The following is a 12,397-nucleotide window of genomic DNA, read 5'->3' as shown; positions in this document are numbered from 1 at the left end:
AACACTGTGGGGTTTTTTGCTTTGTTTTGTTTTGTTTTGTTTTGTTTTGTTTTTTCTGAATGTCCTTCTCTTACCAGTTTTCAATTCAAATGTGGGATCTGCTAGGTTAGTATTTGTACTCCTGGCCACTTTCAAATCTTAGAATTTTTTTTAATCTAACCACTGACATTATCATTAAGAACACGCACACACCTTAGAAAATGTTGTCCTTTATTTGCATTCCAATACAAATAATTTTGAAGGTTGTCTCTCTTCTACCTCAAGTATTTTCTGATGCTGCAACCTCCAGTTTAATCCTAAATGCTTGCCAATGTGTGTATGTAACACAAAGTGTTATTATTGCCTCAGGCTAGCTTCATGTCATCTAGTTTGTCTTTTGCTTCACTCCTTTGATAGTATTATCAGAACCAATTGTGAATCTGCCAGATGCATTTCCTCTCAAAAGGACAAATCTAAGAAGGCTTGTGTTTTTCCCTCTCTTCCAGGACTGCTTACATTAAAGGAGTTCCTCTTCCTTCATTTCATGAAATTGAGCTTGCTTAATCAGACATGGAGCAAACAGACTGCAAACCCTACCAGCCTCTCTCAAAAGTCAAACATGAAATGGATCTAGCTTATACCAGTTCTTCTGATGAAAGTGAAGATGGACGAAAACCAAGACAGTCGTACAACTCCAGAGAAACTCTGCATGAGTATAACCAAGAGCTGAGGATGAATTACAATAGCCAGAGCAGGAAGAGGAAAGAAGTGGAGAAATCTACTCAAGGTATGTTTTTACTGGATTTTTAGAACTAATAGTATTCCTCAGTAGGGAATGCTTGTGTGTGTAAACTTATGTTTCAAAAACAAATTTGCTGATGTTAACTGGTTAATAATGCTCACTGCTTACATATGCTTAGTGAATCTGTTCATATGCCAGTCCAGCCAAGGTTGTAGGTTACATGTGCTTTTTATGGATTATGCATGAATTTAGATGCAACAATCCTCTTATCAGAGCATAAAAAAGTTGTCTAATCCTACAAATAGCCATTTACAGACTGAAGGATAAATAATTTATAGTAAGATGAAAAATAAACAGCTAAGTGCTTTTCAAGCCATTGCCTATATGGGACAAAAGTCTCAATAAATATTTGGCTTCTAAAAGAGCTTTAGAAAGGTTAGTGGAGACCACCAAAGGCCTGGAAAGTCTGTCATCAAAATGTGGACACTTTGTGCAACACAGTCCTAAGGGAAAACACGAATTTGTTGGAACCCTTCCTACCATGGCCACTATGTAGAGCAGATCCTTTGGACAACTTTGGTTTCTCAGTTAGGAATTGAGAAGACAGTTTTTAATAAATAGAAAACCCGTAGATAGAAATATGATTGGCATATTCTTTTTGATTGATAGTTAAGCAGTGGTAGATGCTCTTAACTACACAAAAGAAAAGACACTGACCAGTAAAGGTTAATATATATTTTTTAAAGAATACATCAGTGCTGAAATGAAAAAAAATAAGATTTGATGATTTAGATCAGTGGTTCTAAACTTAGGGACCCTGGAGCAGCAACAGCAGCATCACACGTAGGACTTGCTAGTGATGCAAATTCTCAGACTCCACTGCAAACCTACTGAGTCAGAAACCCTGAGGGGGAAACCCAGCAATCTATGGTTTAACAAGCCCTCCAGAGGATTCTGATGGCAACTCAAGTTTGAGGACCACTGCTCCATCCCCCCTTTTTTTTTTTTTAAAATTAGAGATTTTGTTTATTTACTTGACAGAGAGATAGGGAACACAAGCAGGGGGAGTGTGAGAAGGAGATGCAGGCTTCTTACTAAACAGGGAGCCCGATGCAGAGTATGCAGGCTCAATCCCAAGACCCTAGGATAATAACCTGAGCTTAAGGCACATGCTTAACGACTGAGTTACCTAGGAGCCCCTGCCCCATCCCTTTGACATCTCTTTTACTCAGAGAGCCTCAAAGATCACATCTAGTTGGATGACTTCCAAGTATTTATCTTCAGCTCCATCATTTTCCCCAAACTCTAGCCCTACATTTTCAGTTATCTGCTAGGCATTATCAAATGAATGGACACCTCCACTGGCAGCTCTAAATTAATATATCTAAAATGGCAGCAGTCATCTTAACATCTCTAATTGCATCCCTTTTCTTTCCATCACAGCATTTGTTAATGATGCTCCCATTCTCCCCAGCCATCTATGTATACTTTCTGTACCTAATCAACGGCCTCTTCCAGCAGATTTAATTTCTACTTGTCTCAAATCCATCTTCTTTCCATTAGCATTATCACTGCTCTCATTTTCTTTTACCTAAACTCTTTTTTTTTCCTAACTGATCTCCTTGGACCTTACCTCATCCCTTCAGTCTTTTTGCCATGCCATCACCTTTCTGTTGGAATGCCCTTCTTCACCATCTCCCTTTCTCCATATTCAACCATCTTCAAGGCCTAGTTTCCCAGCAACTTTGCCACAGAGCCTTTGTTGCACTGTCATCCTCTTTGTGCCCATTTCTGATTTTTATTATTTTTGTATATACTTGTCTACAATGTACACTCAGTGAAGATGCAGATCATGATTTATTTACTGATTTCTATTTTTCTATAATACTTTGCATATAATCTGTGCTCTATAATTTTTAATTCAAGGAATAAGTTGTTATCAACCAAAACACAAGTACTTACAATACATTGAAACCTGCTTTTTAAATACTGACATTGACGCAGGTTACTTTTTTTTTAAAGAGTAATCCATGCTGAGATGAAAAAAAATTCATTTGATTATCTAGATCAGCGGTTGTCAAAATGTGAGGCCTAGACCAGCAGCAACAGCATCACCCATGAACTTTTTAGAAGGGCAAATTCTCAGCCATTGCCCTGGACCATGTAAAATGCAGTTATTATAAATGAAAACTATTGTACTCTAATTAGTATCAGAATCTTACATTAGAGGAATTTTAAATTGAGTCAAAGATTTTATATATTCATACTAACATTAAATATAGCTTAAATGTTTATGATATTAGCTATATTACACATTTTTAGCTCTTATCATAATTAATAAAAGTTTCATATTTGTCTTTTCAAGTAATTCATTTTAATCTTTCCTATTTGTTCTGCTAATGACTGTAAATTTGTTATAAAATATTTTTATTCTTCTATTTTTGGCTCTTTTATGCCTTAACAAATGGACAGTTCCCATTAAAATATTTTTCTATAAGTTTGTTATTACAGAATATGAACTTACAATTGTGAGTTATGGGTTATGGGAATGAAGTGTAGAGTGCTTGACCTCATATGTTGTGAGTTTAAATAAGAATTCACGTCTAGTGGCAGTTTGTTCTAAAAATATAAGCAATTTTGTACTGAGTCAGTGTAAAGAGCCTCTAGCCAGCCTCATATTTTGTCTCTGCATTGTGATCAAAATAAATTTTGAGAAGACGAAAGTTTGTTTTCTATGATGCCATCCTAACTTTTTTTCAGTGACCTATTAGTATTCAATAAGCTTTTACTTAGTACTTGGGATGTGTCAGACCTTGAGTCAGTGCTAGGGTTGGAGATGACTCCAGTAGTTTCTGCTTGCAGGAAACCATACACTATAATGTGGTGGAGAAAATAGATATCAAACAAATCACTGCAATTGAATGTAGTAAGTACTTTTATAAATAAAGTGATATGGAAATACACAGGGAATTGGGGTCCATAGAAATGTAATATTTGATCTAGGTCTTAAAATTTGAATACGATCTTACTTGGAAAAGGATATTCCAAGAGGGTAGATCAGCAGGTGCCGAAGAATAAAGCTGTGAAAAGGCCTGGGATGGTGAAAATCTCAGTGTGGCTAAGAGTAAGGTATACTGGAGCTAGATCAAAAAAGATATTGCATGCCCAATTTAGGAGTTCTTTTTTTCCCTTGATGTATTAAAAACCACAGCTTTTAAGTGATGGAGAATTTCATGTTGAGTATGATTTTTAGGATGAGAAGTGTAGGAGAGAATTATGGATATATAAGTAGCAGTATAACAGATTGATTGCAGGTGGGAAAAATTGGATGCAGAGAGGCAGTCTATGAAGCTACTGAATTAGCCCAGGCTAAGAATGGTAATGACGGTATAAACTCTGGCTATCTCAGAAGAGGTAAAGAAACATAGTACAGAGATGTCAGTGTGGAGGAATTGATAGGAGTTGGTAAGCGATTAGTTGTTGAGGTTGAAAGAGATAACAGAGGAAAGGACACCTCGATTTCAAGTTTGGGACACTGGGAAGATGACGCTCCATTTACTAAGAGAAGGAAAATAGGAAGGAGGGTAGGTTTAGAAGGTAAAAGAATGAATTTCTTTCTGGACGTGTTTATGTGTAAGATGCTTGGGTGACATCCCAGTTGATTTTCCTATCAGGCACTTGGAAATGCATGTCTAGAATTCAGGAACAATCTGGACTGTTGATATAAGTAGATTTGAGTTCTTTAGTATCTTACAGTAGGAAATGCCTGGGGTGGATGATATCACCCAGAGAGAATGTGCAGAGTGAGACTAGAAAAAGACCAAGGACAAAAACCTGAATCTATCATCCGTGAACTTACATAAATACATTTTCAACCTATTTAAATTTTTAGCTAGCACTATCCTTTGGTGCACTGACTTATATATACTCAAGTATAAAGATCCAGGAGGTAAAAGTCCAGAAACTTGGGATATTATCAGTCACTGACTCGCTGATCTTTACAGATATCTAAGGGGAAAATAAGGTTTTTTAGGTGGGGGGAAATGAATTATTTCTCATTAGGCAAAACCGTGAACCCAATTATCATCTTCTTTGTTGAGGTCTGAAATCTACTTTGTTGTCTTATTCCATATATTACTACCCATGAGCAAAAGAAAATATTAATAACTTTCACATATTTATGTGGTGGTAGTACTTTGTATTAACCTAGAATTGTCATTATCTTTGAGGAATAAAATTCTCAGAAAATTGTTAAGTCAGGAAGGAAGAAAGCAAATATAATCGGGCACCTAGCATAGTGGCAGACACTCTGCTAGATGCCTTTCAGGCTTATGGGCTATGCTGCCTTAAGCAAGTTACTTCGGCTCTCTGAGCCTGTTTTTCATCTGCAGAATTGACTTCATTATCATCATTAACAACACCATAATCACAGTGTTAAGAATAAAAATAATAATAAAAATAAATCTTGACAAGTACCTACTCTGTTTCAGGACTCTGCTAGGTACTCTACATTCGCTCCTTAAACACCTTATGAAATATGACTTATTATCTCCAGTTTACAGATAAGGTAACTGAGGCTGAGTGAGAAATAACAGGTCAATTTCTGCAGCTAAAAACTGGTAAGAGTTGGGCTGGAAGTCAAGTCTTTGGCTCTGAAGTTCCCATCACTCACTACACTATATTCCTTCCATACCTACGTCATGAGGATATGGTAAGTATCAATTATGATTGTAAGTGTGAAAATGGTTAGGAACTCCACAAACATTAATTTCCCTTCACTTCCTTCCCTGACAACCTTGCCAGCCTCTTTTTGTTTCAGTCACTAAGGGTTTACAAAGAGGTTTAACAAGATTTTTTATTCTGTTGATCTTAAGAAAAGGGCAGATGATGTGCTAATTTATTAAAGATTTTATTTATTTGTTTATTTGACAGACAGAGATCACAAGTAGGCATAGAGGCAGGCAGAGAGAGAGAGATAGGGGGCAGCAGGCTCCCGACTGAGCAGAGAGAGCCTGATGCGGGGCTCGATCCCAGAACCCTGGGATCATGACCTGAGCCGAAGGCAGAGGCTTTAACCCATTGAGGCACCCAGGTGCCCCGTGCTATCTAATTTATAATGAGATATTCCTGAGTCTGTTTGTTTGTTTCACTTTGTAGGGAAGTGGTTGTGCCATCTAATTCAAGATTTATTTGGAGGAAATATTAATAAGAGGAAATCCTTAATCCCATCTGAAAATATCTTTAAATTCCTATTTTTGTTTGTCAAGAAAGCAGCACCCACTGCCCCAGGTACACACAAAGTACTGGATTCTAAAACTGATTTTCTTATTTCCAAAAGCTTTCGAATTAAGGGATGGACACTAATCTAATATTATTCACAATTCTTTACTGATGGGTTAGATGAGCCCTAGGCAAACTTATTTTATGTGCTTTTCGGCAGGTCTAATAGCCAAGGTAGATTTCCCAGAGGCGCAGAGGCTAGCGGTTTTTCCGAAGCAGACTCACTTCCATGGGAGACATCAATTAACTAAAAAAATTAGTATAAGCCAAATGAAAATATCAATATATGAATGTATGAGCCAAATATAATAATTTTAGTTATGAGAAGTGCCCTATAATTTTATAATAAGATTCATTTTGAATGTAGCCATTTTATGGATCAGTAATTATGAATGTGAAAGAGGTATAGTGAGGACCTGTTACAGATCCCACAAAATCACAGACTCTTGAGATACTACATCTGACACAAACATTTTCTCTTTGCCTTCTTGCTCTTTTGTGGCTTCTTTTTCTCCTGATGTGGTTTTTGTTTGGTTGGTTGGTTTCCTCTGTCTTACAACCTAAGCTTAAATCTCACATTATCGCCATCTGGTGGAAGAAATTTAGAACTGTTGATTTGTATTTACCAAGATTACATGGAAGCAAACGTTGGCATCCATGCATCCGTAAATCCATCCGTCCATCTGTCCATCTGTCCATTTTTTTTTTCATTTACTCATCAAGCTTTCATTTAGTGTCAGCTGTGTTTCAGGTACTTTGCTAGATGGATGAAGTTAATCTTCAAGTAAATGGACACAAGTGACTATTATTTCTCCACTCCTTGCCCCAGGCAATATTCCGTAAGTGGAATATTGCCCCTTCATTCCACAGAAGCTGCTCAAATACCATTGCCACTGGTGCATTCAAGGAGCAAACAGAAGCCCAAATTTGAGAAGCACATTTTTAGATTCTTATTTCAAGCTCTTAGCAGTAGTATAAACTATTATTTGTTTAGCATATAGACATTTTGGGTAACAGTTCCTATGAAAATCCTAAAAGAACTTTTAATCTTAGAATATGTATTTACATGTTAAAGATCACAGATGGTAGGTATAATAGAAGGTAGCAAGGCCTATAAAATGAAAATTTTACCAGCATTTGATAACCTCTAATGAATTCAGTGTTGTGAGCATATCGTACCTCTAGTTTTCACAAGTTTCTGGCATAAAAATCTGTGACTACCCAGAAAGGACCTAGACTCTAAAAGAAAACTATGTTATTTGGCAGTAACTCCACTTGGTTCATGTCTTTTAGTCAGTTTCATTTGTTCATAAAACTTACTTGATAAATATTTACTTACATATTATCTTAAAGTGTGATGAAATGTCAGTGGCACTTGGGCCACTGCTCCCTCTAACTTGCCCCTTGGCAGACGTCCCTGATCAAATCATGGCATTCTTTCTTGGTGAGCCCAACGGCAACCTCACACTTCCATCAACACAGCATTCCATGCAAGCATTGTCAGTAGGTTGTCAACAGTAATTAAAATGAACCTCCTTGAGATGAAACCTGCTTTCTATCTGTGCTCTGCTTATCTGTGCCAAGTTTTGTGTTAAACTCTGAAGATAAATAGATGAATAAGAAACAGGTTTTGCCCTCAGAGAATGCAGAGTATGGTAGGAAGGCAAATATAAACCAGCAACAGTGGCACAAAGTGACTGATGTTATAATAGTGATATATGTAAAGTACCATGGGAGTCTAGAAGCTAGAACCACGTAATTGGCTTGGAGATGATAACAATGATTATAAGAGAAAAATCTAACATCTATTAACCACCAGGCACCAAGTAAGGCACTTTAGATGGATTATGTTATGCACTCAACCTAATAATGCTATAAGGTTGGGATCATTTTATCCCTGTTTGCAGAAGAGTATAGTGAAGCACAGAGATGCTAAATAACTTGCCTAATATTACAGAGGTAGTAAGTAACAGGAATGGGATTGGAACCCAGACAATCCGACATTAGAGCCCACTGCCATAACTACCACATAGAGATAGCTCAAAATTCAGATCTCAAGTTCGAGGAAATGATGTTACTCTGTGTGTGTGTGTGTGTGTGTGTGTGTGTGTGTGTGTGTGTGTCTGTGTGTGGTGTGTTTGGAGTCATCTATAAATAGATGGTTCCAGAAGCAGTGGGAGTGGAAGAGATAATCTAGGGAGAATACGTACAGTTCAAAATAAAGAGAGCCAAATATGATACCCTGAGGTACAATTGCACTTAAAATAATGGGCAGAAGAAAAGAGGTGGTCTAGAGATATCAGAGAAAGACCAAAAGGAAAGGGTATCACTTAAGCCAAGGGAGGGGACTTTCTAGCAAAAGATGTGACTAATATCGTCAGACTCTTCAGAATCAACAAGAAGAATGAAAGTTGATAAAAGTCAGTAAAACAGGCAGTTTAGAAGGTCATTGCTGACATTAGATCAGAGATCCTCCACCTTGGCTGGCATTAAAATCACCTGGGGAGTTTTATGAATCCCAGAGCTAAGACTGGTCCTTAGATGAATTAAACCACAATATCCACAAGTGAGACCTAGGCATTTAAAAGAATTCCTCAGGAGATTGCAGTGTGCATCCAAGACAGGGATTCACATCCTTGGAGCAAACAATTTCAGTAATCTTAGAGAAAGATCCCCGATCATAAGGATTTGAGGAGTGAAGCAATTGAATGTGATGACAGGAATAAGGCTCTATTGGAGAATGTTTTAGGATCTCAGGTGGAGGGAAAGGTTTTGAAATGGTTTGGTGCCTCCTCTGAGATAGGAAATAAGTTCTGAAGTGGAGTGGCAAAAGTTGAAGTTCATGTTGTAATGATCTCAATTGTCTTGGATAGAGACAAGGTTATCTGATGAGAGTGTGGATTGAGTCGGGAGTTTCAGATGAGTGACAAGAGAGGTTCTTGACAAATACATCTGGAGGTCAGGAGAGGTGAGAGAGAAGATGGAGATGTGAAGATCGTAATGGCAATAAATATTATTGACAACTCTGTGTCAAACATTCTGCTGAGTGGGCTCACATATAGTTTTTATTTAGTCCTTATCATAACTCTTTGATATAGAGATAATCATCGTGACCCTTCAATTATAGTAAATAGATGTAAAATATAAATCCATGAATTTTTTCAGACTAAAGCCTATATTCTTTTCCCAACACTGTTAGGTTTGGCTCTAGTTGGTGATGTCCACACTGTGCAATGAATAGTCATTCTCATTTGGGAAAATGGTTCCCAAACAGTATTGAGGGTCAAACTAAAGCTGAAAAGTCTGTACTTTTGGGGTGCCACTCTGTGACAGATTTAAGGGAGCTAGGATGCATAGCTGATGAGTTGAAGCTTCTTCTAAGGACAAGCAAAATCCAGACTCTCCTCTGTATGTTACCAGTGATCTTTCTGAAACACAAATCAGATCATACCATTCTTTGGAATATCCTGTAGTGTCTCCCAGTGCTCAGAGTAATGGTTTTTCACAGCAAGGGGTACAGGAGGAGAAACCACTAAATGCTTTAAGAATCTGATCAAAGCTCTGAATCTTCTGTTCAGAAGGAAATGCACATATATACAATATCTGCCATGCATTTCAAGGGGCTCAGGAAGCCCTTGAAGTCTTGCATCCATAGATCATGGGTTAGGATTCTCTGCTAAGGGAATTTGATTTGTACTTAGTTAATGCAACTTAAATCTTCCAAGATTTAGCACTAAAAGGAGCTACAAGGAGAAGCCGTTGGGGGTGGGAGCCAGCCAAGTAGTAAACTCAGCCCCTGAATTTCACCTTCCCTTGGCATTATGTCACCTTGATTTACTACTGTCATCATTAACCAGGAAGGTTTCCACCCACTGCTAAATCCACAGATGGTCTGGATTATGTTTCTAACAAGGGAGGCTATCGTTCCTTATATTGACATTTATACAACACACCCTGACACACAAATGATATTTTTAAGTTATGCTGATGTGTGCAGAGATACATATCATTCAGGTAAGTTATGAACACAATTTTGGAGAAGGGAAGGGAGCCAGAAAGGTGGAAAAATGGAGGAAGGGTATTCACAGTGATGAGTATAGAGCGTGCACCTGCAAACATCCTCCTGAACGCCATCATCTCTGTAAAACTCCCCTTTTTATCTTTATCAGATAGCTCCGAGTATTAGGTAACCCTAGTCCCGTACAATTCACCACTTCCTAAATACCAATTCATTGTCAAATGAGTAGTATTCACCTAGTAGAACTAAATTTGATGGAAAAACTTCTTTCTATAGATTCTTAAACTAATTTTACGAAACAGCACAGGGTTACCATTAATTACATATATATTACATGGGTGCAATTTTACCTTTGATCATCTCTCTTGCTGTTGAACATTCTTTATCCAGGCATAGGCAGGTCAGTTTCTCAATTCTTTTGCTTGCTACTTCTGAGCCGATGTGGCCTTTTGCTCTCAGTCTGAAAATATCTGTTGCCTCTGCACATCCATTTCTCTTCTGCTGTCTGTCCCTGAGCCCACTTTGCCTAATACTGAGTTTAACCCTCTAATGTTTCTTCTTACATCTCTGTTAAGGCCTACACTACAGTAGGGAGAATGATAATGGTGTTCTCTTCTTAAACAACTCTTTACTCAGTGGAATTGTGTACTTTCCTTTGAGGATCTGCATAATTTCAGAACGAAAGGACTGGCTCCCTGTTGAGGTGTCACATAGATGACCAGGCCCTGGGAAACAAAGCCACTGTCCTCTTTCAGGTACATAATTTGGTTCCTCTCTGTGAATTGCTTCAGCTCCGGGGGCAGGATCAAAGGGGATAGATAGCCCTGGGATTGTGGCAATGGGGGACCAAAAAAAGCTTTGTTCTTTTCCTTTTAACTCTTGGCGGCCCATTTATCATATGGTTAACACAAAGGCCAGGCAAGGGTAAGTCAGATAATTTGAATGACAAACAAGAGAGGTGAGGTGGCTGAGACCCAGAGACTATTGAAGATTCGGTTCAATAGATAACAGGGAAACTGAGGCATCTTGGAGGGTTTCAGTTCAGAGAGTTGATTGAGACTATGTCGGCGTTACATGCTGATTCTCTTTGATTACAAAGATTTGAGCAAGATTCATAATTGGCATTTCAAGATGTAGCTTTTTATTCATGTGAACAGTCAAAAGCAGCTTTAAATATCTGCAGAGGCATGACGCTGAGGTATGCCAGCATGTCCTGTCAGGAAACCGTCCTGTCAGAAAACTGTTATTCTGTTTTTTTGGTCATCTGTGAGGCAGAACTAGCTCCATATACAAATAAGTTCTATTTATTTTCAGAACTCTTTTCTTTCTCATTATAATTCTGAAAAGGTCTAGAGGTGACAGAAGATAAATCTTGAATCCCCTGGAACCTTGGAAATATTCTCATTTGAAGCCTTTATATGAAAAGCTGAGGATTCTGCTGCCCTGTCAGTCTAAACTGAACCATATGCAGTGCTATTTTTGGTGCCAGTCATTCCCGTAACACATGAAGTAGTTAATTTTATTACTCTCAAGTCTTTATCTGTTTGAGCAAATGACCCTTTGTGTCTTTTATGTCATGTAAGAAAGCAGTTAGAAATGAGCTCAAAGGCAAGAAAAAATTAAAAAGGACACGCCCAAACCTTTCATAGAATTTAAAGGTTTGAGTTAAGATTCATTTCTCTAGCTTCAGCTGAGACATTTACAAGGCTTCACCAGTAAAGTCCAATTATGTCTCCTCATTAATGGTTCAAGCCCAGAGTTTCAAGAACACTTTAAAAAAATTATCACATTGATGTACAACCAGGCTAAATGCTAACGTGTCTTAAACTAATCAATAAATAAGTCCCAAATCACCTTCACTAATTGGAAGAAAAGCAATCTGTGGTTTTGAAAAATGAGAGAGTCATAAGAAATGGAGAATTATATTGTATGTTTCATATGTATACATATACATGTATATGTCATATATTTGGTGATGGTCATAGTTTATATATAATAAATAATTTTTCATTTTATATTTATAGGTCTAACTTACAAATAATTACATATGATTTAAAGAAACAATGAGGTGGATCAATATCCAATGTAATCGCTCTCTTGTTTTCTATGAATTGCATTTTCTTAAGCAAGACATAGATGTATATAATAGAGAGGCAAGACAGAAAAGAAGCTATATGGAGCAGCATCTAAAATTCATACGCGGACACTTATGTCTCCTCTTTTATAGCTTCTCACCCCAAATGCTTGAAGACCCATGTATGCTCGCAAGTGTTAGTGGCTGGCAAGCTCTGTGTTTCTCAGTTGCTTCTCTCAGACTACCTCTTGCATAGATAGCAATAAAGCTGATTTCTGAAGCATCCTCAGTGTAACACACAGCC

The 12,397-nt window shown here is 37.6% G+C and overlaps 1 protein-coding gene across 4 annotated transcripts in view; it reads left to right on the top strand.

Moving 5' to 3' along the window:
- TENM1 (teneurin transmembrane protein 1) overlaps window positions 1-12,397 on the top strand; it is an 801,117-nt gene that overhangs the window by 242,699 nt on the left and 546,021 nt on the right. For all 4 annotated transcript variants that reach the window (XM_059156967.1, XM_059156964.1, XM_059156965.1 and 1 more), the window contains exon 3: window positions 486-766. In XM_059156967.1, coding sequence (XP_059012950.1) covers window positions 550-766 — 217 coding nt within the window. In that variant the 5' untranslated portion in view covers window positions 486-549. The remainder of the gene's footprint in view (window positions 1-485; window positions 767-12,397) is intronic.

This window comes from Mustela lutreola, chromosome X (assembly GCF_030435805.1).
Source record: "Mustela lutreola isolate mMusLut2 chromosome X, mMusLut2.pri, whole genome shotgun sequence".
Taxonomy (NCBI): Eukaryota; Metazoa; Chordata; class Mammalia; order Carnivora; family Mustelidae; genus Mustela; species Mustela lutreola.
This window is presented reverse-complemented; position numbering and strand designations above follow the sequence as displayed.